We start from the raw sequence: 24,021 nt of genomic DNA, 5'->3' as shown, positions 1-24,021 counted from the left end.
TGGATGGATGGATGGATGGATGGATGGATGGATGGATGGATGGATGGATGGATGGATGGATGGATGGATGGATGGATGGATGGATGGATGGATGGATGGATGGATGGATGGATGGATGGATGGATGGATGGATGGATGGATGGATGGATGGATGGATGGATGGATGGATGGATGGATGGATGGATGGATGGATGGATGGATGGATGGATGGATGGATGGATGGATGGATGGATGGATGGATGGATGGATGGATGGATGGATGGATGGATGGATGGATGGATGGATGGATGGATGGATGGATGGATGGATGGATGGATGGATGGATGGATGGATGGATGGATGGATGGATGGATGGATGGATGGATGGATGGATGGATGGATGGATGGATGGATGGATGGATGGATGGATGGATGGATGGATGGATGGATGGATGGATGGATGGATGGATGGATGGATGGATGGATGGATGGATGGATGGATGGATGGATGGATGGATGGATGGATGGATGGATGGATGGATGGATGGATGGATGGATGGATGGATGGATGGATGGATGGATGGATGGATGGATGGATGGATGGATGGATGGATGGATGGATGGATGGATGGATGGATGGATGGATGGATGGATGGATGGATGGATGGATGGATGGATGGATGGATGGATGGATGGATGGATGGATGGATGGATGGATGGATGGATGGATGGATGGATGGATGGATGGATGGATGGATGGATGGATGGATGGATGGATGGATGGATGGATGGATGGATGGATGGATGGATGGATGGATGGATGGATGGATGGATGGATGGATGGATGGATGGATGGATGGATGGATGGATGGATGGATGGATGGATGGATGGATGGATGGATGGATGGATGGATGGATGGATGGATGGATGGATGGATGGATGGATGGATGGATGGATGGATGGATGGATGGATGGATGGATGGATGGATGGATGGATGGATGGATGGATGGATGGATGGATGGATGGATGGATGGATGGATGGATGGATGGATGGATGGATGGATGGATGGATGGATGGATGGATGGATGGATGGATGGATGGATGGATGGATGGATGGATGGATGGATGGATGGATGGATGGATGGATGGATGGATGGATGGATGGATGGATGGATGGATGGATGGATGGATGGATGGATGGATGGATGGATGGATGGATGGATGGATGGATGGATGGATGGATGGATGGATGGATGGATGGATGGATGGATGGATGGATGGATGGATGGATGGATGGATGGATGGATGGATGGATGGATGGATGGATGGATGGATGGATGGATGGATGGATGGATGGATGGATGGATGGATGGATGGATGGATGGATGGATGGATGGATGGATGGATGGATGGATGGATGGATGGATGGATGGATGGATGGATGGATGGATGGATGGATGGATGGATGGATGGATGGATGGATGGATGGATGGATGGATGGATGGATGGATGGATGGATGGATGGATGGATGGATGGATGGATGGATGGATGGATGGATGGATGGATGGATGGATGGATGGATGGATGGATGGATGGATGGATGGATGGATGGATGGATGGATGGATGGATGGATGGATGGATGGATGGATGGATGGATGGATGGATGGATGGATGGATGGATGGATGGATGGATGGATGGATGGATGGATGGATGGATGGATGGATGGATGGATGGATGGATGGATGGATGGATGGATGGATGGATGGATGGATGGATGGATGGATGGATGGATGGATGGATGGATGGATGGATGGATGGATGGATGGATGGATGGATGGATGGATGGATGGATGGATGGATGGATGGATGGATGGATGGATGGATGGATGGATGGATGGATGGATGGATGGATGGATGGATGGATGGATGGATGGATGGATGGATGGATGGATGGATGGATGGATGGATGGATGGATGGATGGATGGATGGATGGATGGATGGATGGATGGATGGATGGATGGATGGATGGATGGATGGATGGATGGATGGATGGATGGATGGATGGATGGATGGATGGATGGATGGATGGATGGATGGATGGATGGATGGATGGATGGATGGATGGATGGATGGATGGATGGATGGATGGATGGATGGATGGATGGATGGATGGATGGATGGATGGATGGATGGATGGATGGATGGATGGATGGATGGATGGATGGATGGATGGATGGATGGATGGATGGATGGATGGATGGATGGATGGATGGATGGATGGATGGATGGATGGATGGATGGATGGATGGATGGATGGATGGATGGATGGATGGATGGATGGATGGATGGATGGATGGATGGATGGATGGATGGATGGATGGATGGATGGATGGATGGATGGATGGATGGATGGATGGATGGATGGATGGATGGATGGATGGATGGATGGATGGATGGATGGATGGATGGATGGATGGATGGATGGATGGATGGATGGATGGATGGATGGATGGATGGATGGATGGATGGATGGATGGATGGATGGATGGATGGATGGATGGATGGATGGATGGATGGATGGATGGATGGATGGATGGATGGATGGATGGATGGATGGATGGATGGATGGATGGATGGATGGATCATATACCTTATACAACCTTATACAATAAAATCTTTGAAAAATAAGTACATCAAATATATGTTCATTTTTTAACACTTGATAATTTCTTCTCTTCCCAAAACTTCTTCATTCTGGATGATCTTGCAGCCTGTTCCTCTGCTGATATACTGCTTACATTTTGATGCTTTAAGTGATAGATTTGTATATTTGTTGTTTAGAATCTTTTTCTCTTCTCTATTTTCAATTTGCTCTGTAGTAATTTTCAATTCATCCACATCCAATTTTATTTCTTTAAGCAAAGTTTTTTTTTTTTTTACTGTTCTAAAAGAAATAAAAAAACTGTATTAGGAGTCTAAAATTAGGCAAACAATATACGTAGGTGGTTTGAAAAGTTCTCTGAATGTACTAGAATTAAGTATCGTACCTTGGTGGGACTGTTTTTATTTTTCAACATAGTCTCCCTGTAGACTAATGCTTTGCGTCCAGCGATGTTCCAATGCCTTGATCCCATCTCGAAAATGAGTTCCTCCAGGCCTGCAATATACCTCTCCGATTCGGCTGTCAGTTCTTCCCTTGTAGAAAATCTCCGTTCACTGAGGAAAATTTTCACCTTGGGGAATAGATGAAAGTCTGATGGTGCCAAATCAGGTGAATAAGGTGGATGTGGCAACAATTCGTACCTCAGTTCATGAACTTTTGCCATGGCAATAACACTTGTGTGCGGCGGAGCGTTGGCTTGATGAAAGATGACATTTATTTTCCCTTGCCAAACCAGGCTTTGTTTCACGTATCTTTTCCTGTAGTTGGTATAAGAGGTTTGCATAGTATTGCCCCGTAATTGTTTGGTCAGTATGAAGATAATCTATCAGCAGAATGCCTTTTGCATCCCAGAAAACTGAGGCCATGACCTTTCCGGCCGAACGCACTGCCTTTTCTTTCTTTGGTGGTGGTGAATCAGCATGTTTCCACTGCTTTGACTGCTGTTTTGTCTCTGGGGTATAGTAGTAGACCCAAGTTTCATCTGTAGTCACAAACCGGCACAAAATAATCTTGTTGGTTGCACTGAAAACAGGCCAGACTTTGTTCGGACATTTCCAATCTTGTGCGTTCATTGTCCATTGTCAAGAGCCGTAGCACCCATCTTGCGGATAATTTTTTCATACCCAATTCTTCGGTTAAAATATAATATACCCATTCAGAAGACATCCCTACAGCTTCAGCAATCTCCCGCACTTTCAGTCGACAATCCTCCATGACCATTTTATGCACTTTTGCGATAAATTCTCGGGTCGTAACACTTTTTGCGCGTCCACTACGCGGAACATCATCCAAGCTCTCCCAACCAAATTTAAACTCACTGGTCCACTTGGCAACAGTTGAAAATGAAGGAGCAGAGTCCCCCAGTGTGTTCTGAAAGTCGGCATGAATTTCCTTTGCTTTCATACCTTTCTTTACAAAGTATTTAATCACTGCTCGAATCTCGGTTTTTCCATTGTCACAAATCACTACGCGGGAACAACATAAAGAGTCGTCACTTCCACACTCCTGCAGCTAGAGCACTGACGCATCAGGTGTTCACTCACAAAGGATGTGTGATTATTGCGCGGGAACCTCGTTGCTCTAGCACTGACATCTAGCGATGATTCCAAGAACTTTCAAACCGTCCTCGTATGTGTCCAAAAAATGCAATCCTTTGTTTTCTCATCGTGTCAGTAACTGATTCACTTTCCTTGTAAATTACTGAATAGTGTAAAAGTCTCCACTGGCCATCAGCCTAATGTTTTTCATTAATAATTGTCCGTAGAATTCCTCTATCCACTTTCTGCAGTTTATCTGTTGTTGCTTGTGTATTTAGTTTGAATATAGTTTCACTTGCATACATTGCTTCTGGTTTGATGATGTTTTAATGGCAAAATTTAGCATTAATTGAAAGAGACTGTTTTTTGTAACTCGGCCATGTAATTTGTTGTGCTCGCTCAGTTTTAGAGTTCTATTATCTATGGATGCTTTTTCATTAGCAATCCAAACAACAATTTCATCAAGATATTTAAATTTATTTACAACTTTAATTTTCTGAGTATTATTTATTATAATATGTGGAGTGTCAACTTTAAAGGATGGCATCATTTTGTTTTCTCAAAAGATATTTTCAACCCGACCTTCGCTGCTAATCTTCCTACTTCCTGTACTTGAAATTTTGCTTCTTCTATGCTATTTGCTAATAGCACCAGATCATCAGCAAATGCAAGACAATTAGTCGAATATTTCTTCCTGTCTTAACAGTCAGATGACATACCTTACTCCATTCACGCCTAATTTTTTACAGCATACAATTAACATCAGGGATAATCAATCTCCCTGTCGAAGATCAGTATGAATTTCAAATGGTTCAGAGATTTCATTTCTGAACCTAACTTTAGACTTTGTGTTTCTCAGAGTGACCGCAATACGGTTAACAAGTTTCTGATGTAGACCAAATTCAGTAATCATTCACGATGGATAGTATCATAAGCCGTTTGAAAATCAACAAAAGTGATCACAAAATTTTTGCTCGTAATGCGGTGATGTCTGATCCATTTGAGACTGTTAATTTGATCTGGTCAACTTCATCCTGGATGAAAACACCCTGATATTCACCCAGTTCACTATCAAGCTGGTCATGGATTCTGGAATATAGGATCTTAGAGAAAATTTTATACGTGATATCTAGCAGAGAAATTCCCCAATAGTTACTAGGATCTGATTAATCACCTTTTTTATAGACAGGGCATATAATTGTAACATTCCATTCTTCAGGCGATTTTTCAGTATTCTAAATGTCAATGAGATGTTTATGTCAATTCTGAATAGTCTGTATATTTACATTCTTCCAGAGTTCTGCTACTAGTTGATTTTCTCCTGCTGCTTTAAAATTTGTCAGTGAATCAATAGCTGCACGTACACTATCATAAACCAGTGGTATAACCTTCTCCAAAGGTTTTTTATTTCTGGGAAACAGATCACATTCAAAATATTTTTCAGGTTCATCACTATTAAATAATGTTTTGAAGTATTCAGCCAAAATTATTGCATTGCCATTATCATTATGGGCCACCTTTCCGTTCTTATCTTTCATCAGAAGAGTAGGGGGGAGTATAATTTTTTGGTATTGTTTAAATGTCCTATAATATTCTCTTGTTTTATTTTGATTGATTTTTTTTTTTTTGCTAGTTGTTTTACGTCGCACCGACACAGATAGGTCTTACGGCGACGATGGGACAAGAAAGGGCTAGGAGTGGGAAGGAAGCGGCCGTAGCCTTAATTAAGGTACAGCCCCAGCATTTGCCTGGTGTGAAAATGGGAAACCACGGAAATCCTTTTTCAGGGCTGCCGACAGTGGGGTTCGAACCTACTATATCCCGAATACTGGATACTGGCCGCACTTAAGCAACTGCAGCTATCGAGCTCGGTTATTTTGATTGAAAGCTTCATCAATAGATTTTAATGTTTCCTTCTGATAATTTCTTTTAACTCTCCGATTTCTTTAGCCGTTAATCATCTAGCATTGATTAGTTCTTCTCTAAAGCTTTCTGTTTAGTGTTGTTGATCATTCAGTCAGGCTTTATGCCAGCGTAGTATTGCTGTATCACACTCTTCATTCCACCAAGCATGTTTTTTTTTGTTTTGGTTTTTTTTTTCACTTTTTAATGTGAGAAACTTCCTCTGCTGTGGCTTTTAGTTTGTTAATAGTGGCTCCCACACTATCACTTATTAAGTGGTGTGAATTTCTCAAAGTATTTTCGATTATTAATGACTGAACTAGGATCATACAATCTTTTCTATTAAGGTTATGCAGTTTATTTTTTTTAGGAGATAATTTAAATTTAATCTTGGAGATGTAATGGTCTGAATCAACAACGACACCTTGCAGAACCTTAAGATGCCGGGCTGCGTGGCTCAGACAGTTGAGGCGCTGGCCTTCTGATCCCAACTTCGCATGTTCGATCCTGGCTTAGTTCGGTAGTATTTGAAGATGCTCAAATACGTCAGCCTCGTGTCGGTAGATTTACTGGCACTTAAAAAACTCCTGCAGGACTAAATTCCAGCACCTTGGCATCTCCGAAAACCATTAAAGTAGTTAGTGGGACGTAAAGCAAATAACTTCATCATCATCATTATTATTATTATTATTATTATTATTATTATTATTATTATTATTATTATTATTATTATTATTATTAATTTCTTTATGAAATGATCTATTTGGGATTCACACAATTTAACATTTAGACTTTTCCAGTTCATTAATTTAGGCAGTTTTCTTTTAAACTTAATTGTTTCTAAAATTAGTCCATGGTTAATACAAAAATTCAATTAACCGTTCATCATTCTTTTTCCTTAATTTTTGTCCTGGCCATCGTCCTCCCACAACACGAAATTTTCTCTCACATCCAATCTTTGGATTAAAATCACCAAGGAGAATTTTAAACTTAGTGTCAGATATATTCGTTACCAATTGGTCAAGTTCATCCCAAAATAGATCTGTTCGCTCTTTGTCAGTTCTGTTCTTTTCATTTGTTGGAGCATGAACATTTATCAATGTATAAATCTTGTTTTCCACTTTAATCATTAATAATACTACTCTTGATGAATTTGAGGAAACATCAATAATGGAATATAGAATTCTATTGTATATCAAAAAACCAACGCCAATTTTTTTTGTTTGCTATTTGTTTTACGTCGCACCGACACAGATAGGTCTTGTGGCAACGATGGGATAGGAAAGGCCCAGGAATAGGAAGGAAGCAGCCGTGGCCTTAATTAAGGTGTGAAAATGGGAAACCACTGAAAACCATCTTCAGGGCTGCCGACAGTGCGGTTCGAACGCACTATCTCCCGAATACTAGATACTGGCCGCACTTAAGCGACTCCAGCTATCGAGCTCGGTCAACTCCAAATTGAGGAACATTCTTTATGACTCTTTCACCTGGAGGTCCTTTGTAGAGACGATACCCTCCTGATTCAATTGGGTTCTGATCATTATTATGTAATTCTTGAAGAGCTGTGATCACAATTTTATGTTGATTCAAAATATCTGTTAGATCTTTCAACTTACCAACCTTCATCAATGAATTGATATTTAATGTTGACAAATACAAAAACTTTCCTGGTTTATCCTCAGTTTGATTAATCTGGATGATTGATCATTAAGTCTCTGGCCGCTCCAACTCACCACAGTCCTCTATCTCCACCATATCTGAATGGTGTCTTCGTTTGGAAGATTACATAGCTGTCCAAACTGGTGGATTCTTTCAATAGAAGATATCCCATATTAGGTTGATTGTCTGATCAATAATCAAGAGTATGACCGTGGTCAGGGTTTGCAATTCCAGATGTGATCTGGAAAGGTGAAAAATGAAATATGATGAAAAATGATATTGTGAAGTGTGTTTGCCTGAAGATGTTCTCTGGCTGTTATTTTACGGCATTGAGCCAAATATGCTCCTTTCTCTGGGCTTGGGACCAGCAACAGCAACTACTGAGCTACTCAATCCACCCAGTAGGGGTTGTAGGTGGAGTTAAGTTTTATCAAAAGAGAACACTTAATTACAAAGACATGTTTCATCTCTTAGTTTTGGGACATCTTCATCTTAGAAGATAAAATGACAAAGGACACATTAATTAAAATTGAGAGACTTCCACCTTTCAGTGCATGTATTATTTGTATTATCAAAAGGGAACACTTAATTACAAGGACATGTTTTGTCTCTGGTTTGGGACATCTTCAGCTTAGGAGACAATAACACATAAAATGACAAAGGACACATTAATTAAAGCATATAAAATAAGTATGATAAAAAGTTTTTAAAACATTAAGTTTAATTAGATTCTAAATTATTTGTTTAATTTATATATATAATCATTCTCTAATAGTATGTAACACATTTGGCAAATGTTTTGTACATATTCTCGACACTAGATGTTATAAAAGTATGTAAATCTATGAATAGTCTATCATTGCTACCTCAATGCGTCATCTCTCCCAGGTGTGCAGCATATCACCTGTTACTGCACCCCTCTATTCTTTACTTCATAATGAACCTAAATAAGTTTTATAGAACAAACTTAGTGTTAAATAATCAAGCGCACATTTTGTTCTTCCCTTTCTGAAAAAAATTGTCAGTCCCAAACCCTTACTAAAAAAATATATTCACTTAATAGAAACATGTGGCATGTCGCCCAATCATGCCATATTCAGTTTTACTATTATTATTTACTGTTATTATTATTATAAATTATTTGTTAACTAGGATATCTGAATCATAAAATAGAAATCCACGATGTTAAAGTTAAACCTCGTATGCCATTGCCTGACACTGAACTGTTGTCTGAGGAGGAAAGTGGATTAAAACTTGGAACCAACAGTGCAACAGTAGCCCTGCCTTTGGGACAACAGTTGAGTCACAGAGTGAAGATAAGTAACCTTGAACAATATGTGAATAGTGCTGTGATGTCTGGAGAGCTTCAGCGCCAACACTCAGTAAGTATTCATAATTTATTATTCTGACTTAATCTACTACTTTTTAGATATATATAGGGCCGATTGCAGAAACAATGACTAGTTTTAAGCCTTAGACAATGTCTACCTAAACAACGTCTAAATCGAGCACGATCTTCCATTGCATAAACAATGTTCAGTCAATGTTTAACTAGACATTGCTTAAAGTTTCAATATTGGTTTGAAAATGGAGATAGAAGTATCTTTTATGCAACTCTTCGCTTGTCGCAAACCAATGAAATTTGTCGGTGCGCGCCCTGAACGCCAGTCAGCTGTTTGTCTTGCTACATATTACTCAAATATGGCTAAGCATGAGCATGACTTGCCCTCAGATAAGACTATCGCTTTCGGTGGAAATTAAATCTCATAATATTATCGACACTAAAGTGACATGCCATCGTACGGGGAAGTGTAGCTTTGATCATAGCATTGTTACAGTGAGTGTAATCTACTCATGAATACGGTAGCTTCGACGAAGGGAAAATGAAGCAATAGTAATGTGTACCCGAGTGTGTTGTATGGGCCAAATAGATGTAGCTTGCATTTTGGAGATCGTAGGTTCGAAACATATCATCGGCAGCCCTGAAGATTGTTTTTCGTAGTTTCCCTATTTTTACACCAGGCAAATACTAGGCTGTTATTATGGCCATGGCTCTTCTTCCCTAGTCCTCTTTAAACAGTTATCACCACCATCACCACCACTTGCATTTTCCTATCTAATAGTTGCCGAAAACTTATAAGATTATATATATATATAAAAACCCCATTCAACCTATTTTTTAGTTTTCACTATTAGTGTGTTTACTTGGCAGTAAATATAAGTGAATCCCTCCCGGCTGATATATGTGGCAGCCCTCTGACGATCGGGACACTTAACTCTGATGTGTATGTAGTCGAAGTGACCTATAATATCTTGGAAATTACCCCATGTATGTAATAAAATATATCAGTTTCCAAGAATCATATTCAGGTTGACAATTACGAGACTGTCCCTTTGTCAGTCTCAAGAAACAAGTCTCTCAAAAAGCGAAACCTTATTTTAACATCTATCTTCCCGTATATGACAAACAAATTGCTGCGATTTAACAGGACAAACCTTTCTTAACAGAATCGTCTCAACATGATGATACAAATTACATGTTTCATGGTACATAACCTCTGATTGTTATTCACTCCTCTCATTTGAGGTTAAACAGTGCTCTCGGCAGTGTTTAAACATGACCGGTTGAACATCGGTTTTAGACAGTGTCTAAATGATAAATAACATCACTGCAATGCGGCAGCCATACTTAAGCATTGTTTAACCATAAACATCGTCTAAATACCATTTCTGCAATCGGCCCATAGTATCAACATATTTTGGCAGATCATCAGGATCCTTAAAACTAAAATTACTATATGTAAAAGTAGTGGGCCGATTGCAGAAACGATGATTAGTTTTAAGCCTTAGACATCGTCTACCTAAACAACGTCTAAATCATTCACGATCTTCCATTGTATAAACAATGTTCAGTCGATGTTTAACTAGACATCCCTTAAAGTTTCAATTTTGGTTTGAAAATGGAGACAGAAGTATCTTTCATGCAACTCTTTGCTTGTCGCAACCAATGAAATTCGTCGGTGCGCACGCCGAATGCCAGTCAGCTGTTTGTCTTCCTGCACATTACTCAAATATGGCTGAGCATGACTTGCCCGCAGATAAGAGTATCGCTTTCGGCGCAAATTAAATCTCATAATATTATCGACACTAAAGCGGCACGCCACCGTACGGGAAGTGTAACTTTCATTATAGCGTCGACGAAGAGAAGATGAAGCAATAGTAATGTGTAACCGAGTGTGTTGTACGGGCCATATAGATGTAGCTTGCATTCTGGAGATCATAGATTCGAAACGCATCATCGGCAGCCGTGACGATTGTTTTCCGTAGTTTCCCTATTTTTACACCAGGCAAATACTAGGGCTGTTATTATGGCCACGGCTCTTCTTCCCCAGTCCTCTTTAAACGATAATCACCACCATTTGCCTTTTCCTATCTGATAGTTGCCGAAAACCTATGCGTTTATATATATGAAAATCTCATACAACCTACTTTTTAGTTTTCACTATGTGTGTTTACTTGGCAGTAAATATATGTGAATCTCTCCCGGTTGATGTATGTGACAGCCCTCAGACGATCGGGACACATAATTGTGATATGTATGTAGTCGAAGTGACCTATAATTCCACGGAAATTACCCCATGTATATAATAAAATATATTGATTGCCAAGAATTGTATTCAAGTTGACATTTACCGGACTGTCACTTTGTCAGTCTCAAGAAACAAGTCTCTCGTAAAGCGAAACCTTATTTTATGATTATCTCCCCGTGCATGTTAAACGAATTGCTGCAATTTAGCTGCGGGTGACCCACAGAGAGGCCTTCAGACTAACCTTTCTTCCCGGAATCGTCTCAACATGATAATACAAATGACATATTTCACGGTACATAACTTCTGATTGTGATTCACTCCTGTCATTTGAGGTTAAACAGTGCTCTCGGCAGTGTTTAAACATGACCGGTTGAACATCGGTTTTAGACAGTGTCTAAGTGCTAAATAACGTCTCTGCAATGCGGCAGCCATACTTAGGCATTGTTTAACCGTAGACATCGTCTAAATGCCGTTTCTGCAATCGGCCCAGTGTGTTTTACTGTCCCTTAAATTTATTAAACTGCTACTTACAGTTAATCAGAAGTTCACTTGAGTTTGAATTTTCCAGCTGATAAACTTCATCATTAGGTATCTGCATTGATAATTGAAATTGAGAGACTTCCACTCTTCAATGCATGTATTATTTGTATTATCAAAAGAGAACACTTAATTACAAGGACATGTTTCATCTCTTAGCTTTGGGACATCTTCAGCTTAGAAGATAATAATGCATAAAATGACAAAGGGCTCATTAATTAAGACACATATAATGAATATGATAAAATGTTTTAAAAACATTTTGTCACAGTTCTCTCCTTCTTCTACGTTTTCTTTTTCTTGTTCCTCTTCTCGTCCTTCCCTTTCATGAAAAGTGCTATGTCTCTATAATATTCTACTATCTCACTGGCAAATTATTAATAATTATGTAAAACTCTGCATTGGGCCATGTACTGTATGCAATTTCTATAGTAAAAGGTGAAATCATAGAGGAACAGGGAAAGTGGGGGGGGGCTCCTTTCGACTGTAAAAGTAGTGCAATTTGGATTTTGAGATCTTGAATCTTCCAGTGTTGTTATAGGAGTCTGAAAAGAAAGAAAGAAACAAGAAATAATACAAATTTAATGAAAGAATGTGTTAATGTTGGTGAATTTTAAAAGGATGTTAAGTACTCACTTCCATTTGACACTGCTTTTACTCAATATTATAACACACTAACACAACAGTGCTTCAAACTCCTGTTCTTCACATGGTTTCTCACAGCACAGTTTTATTCTACAACAGTTCACAACTAGTAATTTCATTGAACTTCACATAGCCGACTGACAGGCTCACTCCTTATGAATGACTCGTACTCACAACCATCTGTTTAAGTTCATTGGTGATTGACTCACTCAAGACTGAATCACTAGATACTGACTTCAGACTGACGGGCATGTGCCAGTTGAGCTCTTTATATAGGCCTGCAGAAGATTCTAACAGGCCAGCATGTAAATCATATAGCCATGGACACTCAGCTGCTAAAGCTTGGGCAGATTGGATGTAGTACGTTCACACCTCGATGTCGTTTTCAAGATTTGTCAGTTCGCCATATTATTGGTTGTGGTATCTGTTTCCAAATTGCAGCTATGTTGTTGATTTTGATGGGCTCCACAATACTGCTTGCTAAACAACAGCAATGTTCAAGTCACTTCAGCCTGTTTAGAACTGTCCAACATTTCCTTAATTGTTGTCCATTACCCATCCAGTCTCCACAAAGTTGTTGTTGATATGATAAGCTGTTAAAACAACTTGGTGGATCAAATGCAAATCATGCTAATATTCAGCATACCACAGTTCGCAAACTGTACACTTCCATGAACCTTGTAACCATTCTTCTTTGCTCCAGTACTAGTCTGTCACCCATGGAGTACGTCTAACTGCAGGAGAAAAAAAAAAAGTTTGTGAAAAGTTCTTACCATTATGTGTTTACGTAATTTTGAATGACTCTGTATATTTTTGGATATACCGGGTGGACCACCAGCCCCTTGCGATCCAGTTTTATGCATCCCTTGACATTTACTACAATTCTGAAAGACATTGGGCCCTCTGCCCAAACAGGGATAATATAACAAGATGTGTTTTTTACGGGCTAGAAGACAGCAGGAATCATGAGCATCACTATTAATTCATTATGGGTACCTCGAATGAATCCGTAAAACGAGTACAGATACGCAGAACACATACTTTAAAACAGGAGGTGGATGCACAGACTGGGAGCACGGTACTGTATAGGCTGGAGAGTGGGCGCTGTAGGTCAAGTGTCACAGTAGCTCACATGGCAAGCAGGCGGGGAGATATGTGATAGTGGACAGTGCTTGAGGTAGGAGGTTCAAATCCCACATAAGAATTCTTTTATCAGCCAGTTGTTCGACTGATTTCTTCCCTGCTTATATTAATAAATGTGTTTCATTTAATTAACCCTAGATCTGCATTATTTTGTTATTATTTTTGGGATGTGCCTCTTTCACTCTGTTTATAAGTCTAAGAGGCCCGGATTCAGCTCCGGCCATCTGACCAGCCAACACTATCTGCAGGTTCTCCAAGTTTCGACTGATCCAGTAAAAATAGGTAGTAGTAAGTAAGTGGGGCGAGTATGTTTGAGCGAACTCCCCTCCTTCAAAAAAATTCACAACACAAAGTTTATTCACTGCCTCGAGATGTATTTCAGTGACGAGTATGTGGATATGTTACTTATCTAAGGAAAAGCTAGACAGAATGCATACCAGGCACAACGCTTGTACCAAGAACGTTATCTGGATAAACGACAAGCGACGGGCATGACATTTCGGAGTGTGAAAAGACGCCTGCGGGGTACTGCATCCCTGGAAAGAACACAGCCTGTTCGAGATCATCCTGTCTGCTGACAATGAAGAGGTCGTGTTTGACACTATCCGGTGTAACCCTCATACTAGCACGCACCATTGCACAGGAGACGAACATCAGCCGAGCATCTGTCATACGGATATTGCATACCCACCGGTATCACCTGTACCATCGTCCGACTCGTTGGCTGAATGGTCAGCGCACTGGCCTTCGGTTCAGAGGGTCCCGGGTTCAATTTCTGGCTGGGCCGTGGATTTTAAGCTTAATTGGTTAATTCCAATGGCTTGGGGGCTGGGTGTGTGTGGCGTATTCAGCATTAGAAATCATCCTAAGTAGGGCCCTCATCTTCACAGACATGCAGGTCGCCTAATAGGCCATCTACGAGAAAAAGACCTGCACCAGGCCTCTCCAGAGGCCATACACTATTATTATTACCTGTACCATCTGCACTTACACCAGGAGCTCGATGGTCGTGATTTCATTGCCTGGGTAGAATTCTGTCAATTGATCCTACAGCATGTGGACACTGATCCTGCTTTTCTAGTAACTCTGTTATTTACGGACGAAGCACGGTTTCACAACAATGGAACCATTAATCACCATAATATGCATTACTGGAGTGTGGATAATCTCCATTGGGTGCGACAGAAAGCTTTTCATGTACAGTGGGGTGTGAATGTATGGTGTGGAATCATGGTTGATCACCTCATCGGTCCCTATTTCTTTGAGGGCCATCTGACCAGCCAACACTATCTGCAGGTTATCCAAGATGAACTACCACCATTTCTGGAACATGTGTCACTCCTTGACCACTGCAGGATATGATTTCAACATGACAGAGCTCCACCGCATGCGGCGGTGGTCGTCCGGAACCATCTCCATGCACCGTATCTTGATAAATGGATAAGAAGGGGAGGACCTGTTCCCTGGCCCGCCAGATTGCCCGGTCTTACACTCCTGGAATTTTTTCTGTGGGGCCATGTAAAACAACTAGTGTATGCACAGGAGCCGGCCAGTCCTTGTCACCTTAAAAGAGCTCTTCACCGAGGCATGCCGATCCGTTTCACCAGAGATGTTCCAACAGGCCAGGCGGTCCTTACAACATCGCGTGTAGCTCTGTATCAACCACGGAGGTCGTCAGTTCAAGCAGGTGCTGTGTTAAATGACGTGGATAACTGAAATCCTGTCACATGTTTCCTAGCCTCTATCAACCCAGCTCCATACCAATGGCCCTTTTCAGGCCCAAATAAACAAATCAGTCAGTGAAAAATACCGGTATTAAGTATAGAACCTTGCCACATCCCAGGCAACTGGCTTAAGAAATATATTTGCATGGGACATGAACCTTCTACCCCTCAAGCAATGTTAACTATCACACATCCTACCACGCGCTAGCCATGTGAGCTACTGCAACACTTGACCTACGGTGCCCACTTCCCAGCCTATACTGGCCACAGACCATCATCTCCACATCCTAGAACAACCCAGCACCATACCCAACACAACAATACATATGGTCATTTACAGGGTCAAATAAACAAATCAGTCCATGGAAGCTATCAAGTATACAACTTTACCACATCCCAGGCAACTGGCTGTTAAAAACAATTATTATGTGGGATTCGACCCTCTTACCTCAAGCATTGTCCACTATCACATATCTCTCCGCCCGCTTGTCATGTGAGCTCGACACTTGACCTACGGCACCCACTTCCCAGCCTATACAATACCATGCTTCCGGTCTGTGCGTCTACCTCCTGTTTTAAAGTACGTGTTCAGCATATCTGTACTTGTTTTACTGGTTCATTCGAGGTACCCGTAATGAATTAATAGTGGCGCTCATGATGCTGTCTTCTAGCCCGTAAACACACATCTCATTATATTCCTCTGGTTTAGGGAGAGGGACTGATGTCTTTCAGAATTGTGATAAATATGAAGGGATGCATAAAACTGGATTGCAAGGCGCTGGTGGACCACCCAGCATATTGGAAAGTTATAGGTGTAATTATTTTGTTTCAAGTATTAAGTTTCCAGAAGAGAACCGTAATTTAATTTCACCAATTGTGAATATTAAATTAATCCAAGCTCTGTAGAATTTATCTGTTGTAAAATTACCAGTGTGAAATTACTAATGTTTCACCCTTTACTGTTGTGGACTTCTCGGTTGGATTGGCACATCTTTCCAAAGTGCTGATGGCTAGAGCACCACTGAGACATCTCTGCAAACCCTCCTTTGTAGGACAGTGCCAGGTTCTTGGAAAGGAGTGCCAATCCAACTGTTGAACCTGCTGCCACACTGGAGTGAAAAGCTGGTAATTTCATGATTGAAAAAGCCTAAAAGCTTGAATAGTTCAGTTAATTTGTTTTTCAAACACTTTTTTCTTTACCATTATTCCACAAACTGAAAAATGTGAACATGGAGTTTTGGAAGGTTGAGTTATCTGTGATATACTACTGTATGTCTGAATATCTTGACTAGAATTATATAACTCCCAGTCCACATGTTTTATATTATTTTCTATATTATTTCTTGTTAATTTTTGCTATCAACTGTTACAGTTATTTCCCCGAGGACCAACCCAGCCTTGTGAATATGGTCAACTTCCTCAAAATAAGCCCAAGAACCGGTATGGAAACCTTATAGCATGTAAGTGAACTGCTAATACTTCATGTACATGGATGATTTGGAAAACAAAGAACATTTGAGCTTATGGATTGTATAGCTGAATTGTTGCACGTGGTCTCATTTGAGCTGTGTTGAATGTAATGCAGACATTTTCCTGGTGCAGATTTTGGCACATAACATATTCTATTATTGAGTTTATCAGTTTTTAAAAATAAAAGTTTTGATAATCTTTTGGGATTTTGCTATGTCAAGGAAACTCTTGTTTTCTTTGACTATCGAGAAATGAATTGGGCCAATGGTCCAGACCATTTAAACTAAGGCAAACACACCTAGCCAACATTGGAAATAATCTTCGAGAACGAAACTGCTAACTTGAGAAGAAATTGAGAATGCTGCTATTCTAAAATTTTAAATTAATCGGTGTTTTTCCATCACTTATCACATACATTTCACCTGGCATGTTGTCTCCTCTCAAACTTGGTTTCACAAGCTTTTTCGCTCCGCTCCTAACCATTCATAGGATGGTGTTTCTACAAAGACTGAATTTTCAACATAGTGATTTTGCCTGGTTTTTTGAATTGTTATCAAACTAAAAAAAATTTGTCTAAGAGGTCCGAAACCTCACTATTAGCACTTACTGTTTCGTTTCCGTCTGTTATCTTTGATTTTATTTTATTTTCTTCCTAGGTTTGGCACATTTTTTGGATTCAATTATGTTTGATATTAACCCCTTTTTCACTGAATTTGTCTCAGTGAGTTATTTATTGCTCCATCTAGTGTTGTAAATATTGTATATTGTTATTGTTTTTATTTCTGTCTGTCTCTTTTGTTTTTCATTTGTTCCTTCATTATGTTTTTAGCACATTTTTAGCTTGTATTATGTAGATTACTTTAACCCCCCCCTTATTTCACTGAAGATGGCTCAAATGAGTCAAAACATGTTTGAATTTTATTGTTAAGTCTAATTATGGATTATGTTTTGTATTGAATTAGGAGGATACATTTAATTTTTTCCTTTGTAAAGTGAAAACCGTCAATACGGAATGATTCTAATATTTTGTAATAATATCTTAACTTACTCGATGAAATTATCATTCAACCATTATAGTATTTTATCTGCCGGTGAATAAAAATGCACCGGGCGAGTTGACCATGCGGTTAGAGGCACGCGGCTGTGAGCTTGCATCCAGGAGATAGTGGGTTCAAATCCCACTGTTGGCAGCCCGGATGATGGTTTTCCATGGTTTCCCATTTTCACACCAGGCAAATTCTGGGGCTGTACCTTAATTAAGGCCACGGCTGCCTCCTTCCAACTCCTAAGCCTCTCCTATCCCATTGTCGCCATACAATATATCTGTGTCAGTGCGACGTAAAGCCACTAGTAAAAAAGAATAGAAAATGCTCACAATCTGGAGTGTTTTTCTGAATGTGTTGAGTTCTGTCAATGACATCATGGAATGTGAAAATTTTGTAAATTGATTCCATGAAGCACACCGTTGATTCCGCATCTGGAAAGATTATACCTGTGTTTATTATAAACAGGCATGGTATTCTTTTATGAAGCAAATAGCAGCAGTTACCGTTGGGGAAATATTTGCACAGCAGAACATTCATCTTTTCCAAATTCCTCTGTTCGATGTGTTTTTTCGTAATACCGAACATGCTTGAATGTCAAGTCTCTCTGGAGGCGATAAACTTCTTTCCTATATTTGGAGTTGATGATGCCAAGGCTGTCATTTCTCTGTCTAGGAACTGGGAACTCACATTTTTTATCAAATGGTAATAGTCAAGACTGAAAAGAAGTTTACGACTGGGATCACATGGATGAGTCATACAGGTTCTCCCTTTTCCCTCTCCAAAATGTTTGAACATTGGTTCTATGATTGTCAGTCAACAGCATTAATCATTTCTGTACTAAAATAAATAGATAGGAGTCTTCTAATCCTTTAACAAGGAAGTAGGCAACAGGGATAACACAACAGTTTATTCGCAACAGCAGGAGGTTTTCCAATATCTGTGCCTTGAGCATTGACCATGCAAACAAAGTCGTAGAGGAGCCGTACCTAATTAACCATTTGATCGGCAATCACTGTTACACTCATCTCTGCTGGTCTGAGAGTTTTGCTTTCAGCTCTAAGTCTTTCTTTCACTAATTGGAAAATCCCGACACCACACTCAATATTTCCCATTTAGGCTACCTGTCCAGAGTGCTTTGTGATGGAGCTGATAACAGACCAGGAGTCCTCCCATATTTGTAACTGTTTGGGATACTATTCCACAAGCCATATAGTACCGTGTGATTTGTTCTGATCGCACAGATTTTGTCTTGCAAAAATTATGGATTTTATCTAAAAGTGAAACGGTCTTTTGTTCATTATATATAGCTGCTTCATTTACTTTATTCAGACGATCAATTTCTGGGTTGTCTTTGAATTTCCTCTGTAGTCTTTTAAGTTCATTATGGTTAGTCATCAGCTTTTATTGCAGTCTCAGAATTCTCGATCGGAGCCTCTAATGTATGATTTTCTGATGACTGCTGTCATTTTTTGTCGTTCGAATATTGACTTGGATTGGGACATCATTGTTCACATGAATTTCGTACTCGTCGTCCAATGTATTTCCTGTGGTTGAAGAGCTTGTTTCATCACAGATTTGTTCTGAAGAAATATCTTATTGCTGTCTGGTCTTCCATGGAGCTATTTTTCTGGTTTGAAGGTAATGGGGGTAATTCAAAAACCAACTAGGCACACTCTCTAGCTTCAATATATTTTTCTTTTAGTTTTATCATTTATTCCATATCTAAAATTTAGGCTACAAACACAAGAATAATCGGATGGAATCCATTGACTACCCTTGGTTGATCCTTGCCTTGATATAGCATTAAGCCAATTTCCTCAAAGTTCTTTTTCTGGGGGGATTTCATGAAACCTCACACCGGAAGAATTCGGATTCCTTGCTATGATATACAGAAAGGAACACAACAATTCATCATTTTACAACGAGAGGCACATACATAAATACTCAGTGCAAATGCACAGTAACACAACAACGTGGGTACGGAGATAAACTGGGTGCTTTAGCTGGCGCCCCTAACAGAGGTTTGTGACGTTAAGAGCTCACGCTGTGCAGCATGTTAACCGCATAGCATAGAGTAGGCAGTATATAGGATTGAGACGGCGGTGCACATACCATTTCGTGTATAACATAGAATATACACCAGAACTCTGGTGTAATGTGCCTGACTTCTGTTAGGTTATGATAATTTAAAGATATTAGTATGCAGCTTTTCATTTTCATTTAAACATGACATTTTTCCTATTTCAAGACCAATAGCTAAATGTGTACATAGTGTCAACATGCAGTGTTCTCCCTAGGACCTTTATTAATAGGTGCATCACTCTGCCATTTTTACAGACCATCCGGCTAACATAACCTAGTTATGTGCTTGTTTCATAACATTAATACATATTTGAGTCATTGGGTGTTCCAAATTAAAATGTAAATACTGTAAAACTGTTTATTTAAATGATAAATCTTCATTATTGTCAGCATAATTGCATCAGTTACATCCGAGTTCAAATGTTCAGCTTGACTATCACGTAATATCGCGCACGAGCAGTGTCTAGATTAGCATGGAATCGCATGCGAGCACTACATTCTGCATAATACGAGAAGTTCAAAATACTTTTATATCTTGTTCATGATAACACTAAAATAGTTCAATTTTGCAGTTAATGTTTACCTGTCTGATACTATTGTTACTGCACCGAGGGAAATTAACTGAAATTTGATTATATTAATTTTTTACGTAGTATTTCCCACCTGGCTGCTCATTCCTGACACCCGGCTGGCTGGCAAAAATTTGTTCTCTCTCCCACTCTCTCCCCTTTGGCAGTGACTACTTATTGGTCCAGCCAGTCACTCACAAGGCTTATTTTCAAACTCTCACTTCACAGATTTTGTGCCATGGACTTTAGTAACTTGTTCTTCATCTGCTTTGAAGGGTGCAAGTTTAAAGTCTGCTTGGATCATTTTGTGAAATCTGATGGTGATCAGTATATGAAACGTAGCTTCTGTTTCCAATTCAGAGACAGATGCTTTTCTTACCATGCAAAGTTAAACTTGTTTTATCATTCCCCAGTGTACACGTTTTTTTTTTTCCATTAGCAGATAGCATTGGACATGTACACTACATGTAATATGGTGCTTTTAACAATATTAACAACTTTGAGCTTTCCTGTCTTCAGAGTGGGATGAGTTTTTTGTTGGTAAACATTGTTGTAAAGTACAAAGAGTGACCTCTGAAACATTGTTTTCTAATTTCAAATCAAGCTAAAATGTTTTTCAAAGCAAAACTTATGTTGTTTTGCTTTTAAAAGGAAAGTAACAAATAAGGTGACATAAACAATGTTAGTGTTTTTTAGGTAACTTAAATTGTGACTGATGCAATCGAAAGCAGTTTTCAGTTTGCTACATCATTTGCTTTTCTCCAAGTTTCTAGCATTAACTTAAATAAGGTAACTGAAGAGCACACTGCTGAAGTTAGAAAAAGCAAAAGTTATTGGCTGACAAAGTAAGTTAGCAAGACCCTTATAATAGCCTGAAGTATTTCTCTGTGGTCTCCCTTACTGCACCTCCAAATAAACGCCAAGATGATACCTAACAAATGGACATTAGCAAGCTGAGCCACAGACCCAATTAATGAAAACTTAAAAGGATACACACGCACAAACCATATTTCACTGCATAATCGTTGCACTTTTCATACTGAAATTTTTGGAAAAAGTAGTAGTAGGGTGCAACCATTACACAAACATTTTTTAATACCAGTACTTTTATTGCTCAAAAAATGAATTTACAGCTGAATTATATTTTATAAAAATTTAAGGTACAGTATTATTGCATTAAAAAACTCTAAAAACAAACCAAAAACAAAATAAAACCTAAGTTCTCACGCACATATACCTAATTTTAATCACGTTACTCACAAACACCTGCATCTGTACATTCCAGAGCAGTCAAAATTTCCACAAGATTACCTAATAAATACGAAACGGGAAAAACCTACGTACCCCCAGAATATGGAGAGGCCCTCTTGAGGTGAAGTACAAGGGTTGCAAGCAGGGGTGTACCTACTCATAAATTTCCCTATATTGCAACATTTGATTATGTATTATAGCAGACCACAAGAATGTGGCTTATGGCCACAGGCGGTTGGTTACACAACAATATTATGATAAAAGATCGCACTTATTTCAATGTTTACCATTGATAAGAACAAATATTAACTTTATTCGTGAATTAGATTCTTAGTGACTCATTCTGTTGCAGTTTACCTGCATGTTCTGATGCTAGTGCACCCTAGTTGCAAGTCTTTGAAAGCCATACAACAAACAAGTGCATGCGATGTTGCTGACAAACAATAACTTATAGCCTTACATATATCAAATGAGAACTCTGTTTACTGGTATAGAAATTATATACTGTTGTGCTACCACATTGTCAGACTGCCATTAAACCATGCATCATACGTATACCAGTATTATTTATTTAGACGTTCTGCGACATCTCACAAACATCACTGTCTTGCTAAATTGCCCATAAGCCATAAATTGCACATTCATATGCAATGCACATTGCAGTTCCATTTACGTTTTAAGTACCTTGATGAACAAATTTGAACATGTGATGAAATTTTAAAATCCTATTTTTATATTGAAAATAAAGGATGCAACGATTACACAATGGCGCCAATTATGCACTGAAATACGGTACACCACTGCAGACACTACATCAACACAAGTTATCGGGCAGACGCCTAAAAACCAAGGACTGACCCAAGTGCTGACCCTAGTTGGTTATGGAACTTGGGCCACGGTAATCATCGTCATCATCAAGATTTTCATTATCCGCAAGATTTAAGCCCAAATTTCTAGCTAGTTATTTCATGTTTAATGTGAAGTACAGGAAGATTGTATTGTTAGATTTGAATCCGAGGCAAGTTGAACATTGTCATTGGTTCTACTTTTGGTCAAACCACTGAGAAGGAGTTGCAGTGTCATTATTAAGTAATTATTGGCAGGAACTCTTTTGCCATTCAAATGAAAACTCTTGAAAGAATTCAGTACATTACTGAATTTATTTATAATTATATATCTTTGATCCAAAGAGGAAATGGCACCACAGTAATTCCTTCATTTCTTTGTCAAGAATTTACAATGCTTATAGCAATAAAATAAATTCACAAGTTTGCAGTATTCGACATTTTAAATAAAAGTAAGTATTATTACAGCAATTATAACAGAAAAAGGTTTTACATTTATTATTATTATTATTATTATTATTATTATTATTATTATTATTATTATTATTATTGGAGCCTCCGTGGCTCAGGCGGCAGCATGCTGGCTTCTCACTGCTGGGTTCCGTTGTTCAAATCCTGGTCACTCCATGTGAGATTTGTGCTGCACAAAGCAGAGGTGGGACAGGTTTTTCTCCAGGACAGTTTTCCCTGTCATAATTCATCCCAGTAACACTCTCCAATATCATTTCACTTCATCTGTCATTCATTAATCACTGCCCCAGAGGAGTGCGACGGGCTTCGGCAGCCGGCACAATTTCTATCCTCACCGCTAGATGGGGGCTTCATTCATTCCATTCCTGACCCAGTTAAATGACTGGAAACAGGCTGTGGATTTTCATTCTTAAGGCCAATCAGTACTATACTTAATATTTAAGCTTACTGGACAAGAAACCAGTCACCCCAGGAGAAATCATTACCAGGCATCATTGAATACCATGTAACTCCATCTCTGGGCTTGATAACCACCTGGATTTGGTTAGGAAGTGAGTCCACAAAGTTGTGCAGGTACGTCGCATCCAGCTTAAGCCACTTGTTGAGGATTTGATTGCGCAGTTCCACCAAGTTGCGGGCATTCTGATGTCAGCATTTTATCCGCTGTTCCAAGATGTCCCACAGATTTTCAATGGGGTTCAAGTTAGGTGATTTTGCAGGCCAGTCAAGATGTAATAGGGTGGGAGAGTGTTCATAAAACTAGTCACATATGCGTCCAGCTTGATGAACTTTGCTGTTGTCATCTTGAAAAATCGGGCTGTCAATAGCATACTCATCTTGCAGATGTTGACCGAGAGACAACACCTGATCATCCAGAATGCTTAAATAAACATGGATGTTA

General features: G+C 39.4%; 1 protein-coding gene across 1 annotated transcript in view; it reads left to right on the top strand.

The window, feature by feature from the left end:
* Positions 1 to 24,021, top strand: part of LOC136874532 (receptor-type tyrosine-protein phosphatase kappa) — a 381,492-nt gene that overhangs the window by 265,738 nt on the left and 91,733 nt on the right. The window contains exons 15-16 of the mRNA XM_067148168.2: positions 8,900 to 9,129; positions 16,759 to 16,846. Coding sequence (XP_067004269.2) covers positions 8,900 to 9,129; positions 16,759 to 16,846 — 318 coding nt within the window. The remainder of the gene's footprint in view (positions 1 to 8,899; positions 9,130 to 16,758; positions 16,847 to 24,021) is intronic.

Source organism: Anabrus simplex, chromosome 5, assembly GCF_040414725.1.
Source record: "Anabrus simplex isolate iqAnaSimp1 chromosome 5, ASM4041472v1, whole genome shotgun sequence".
NCBI lineage: Eukaryota > Metazoa > Arthropoda > Insecta > Orthoptera > Tettigoniidae > Anabrus > Anabrus simplex.
The sequence above is the reverse complement of the archived record's forward strand: the minus strand, read 5'-3'. Positions and strand labels throughout refer to the sequence as shown.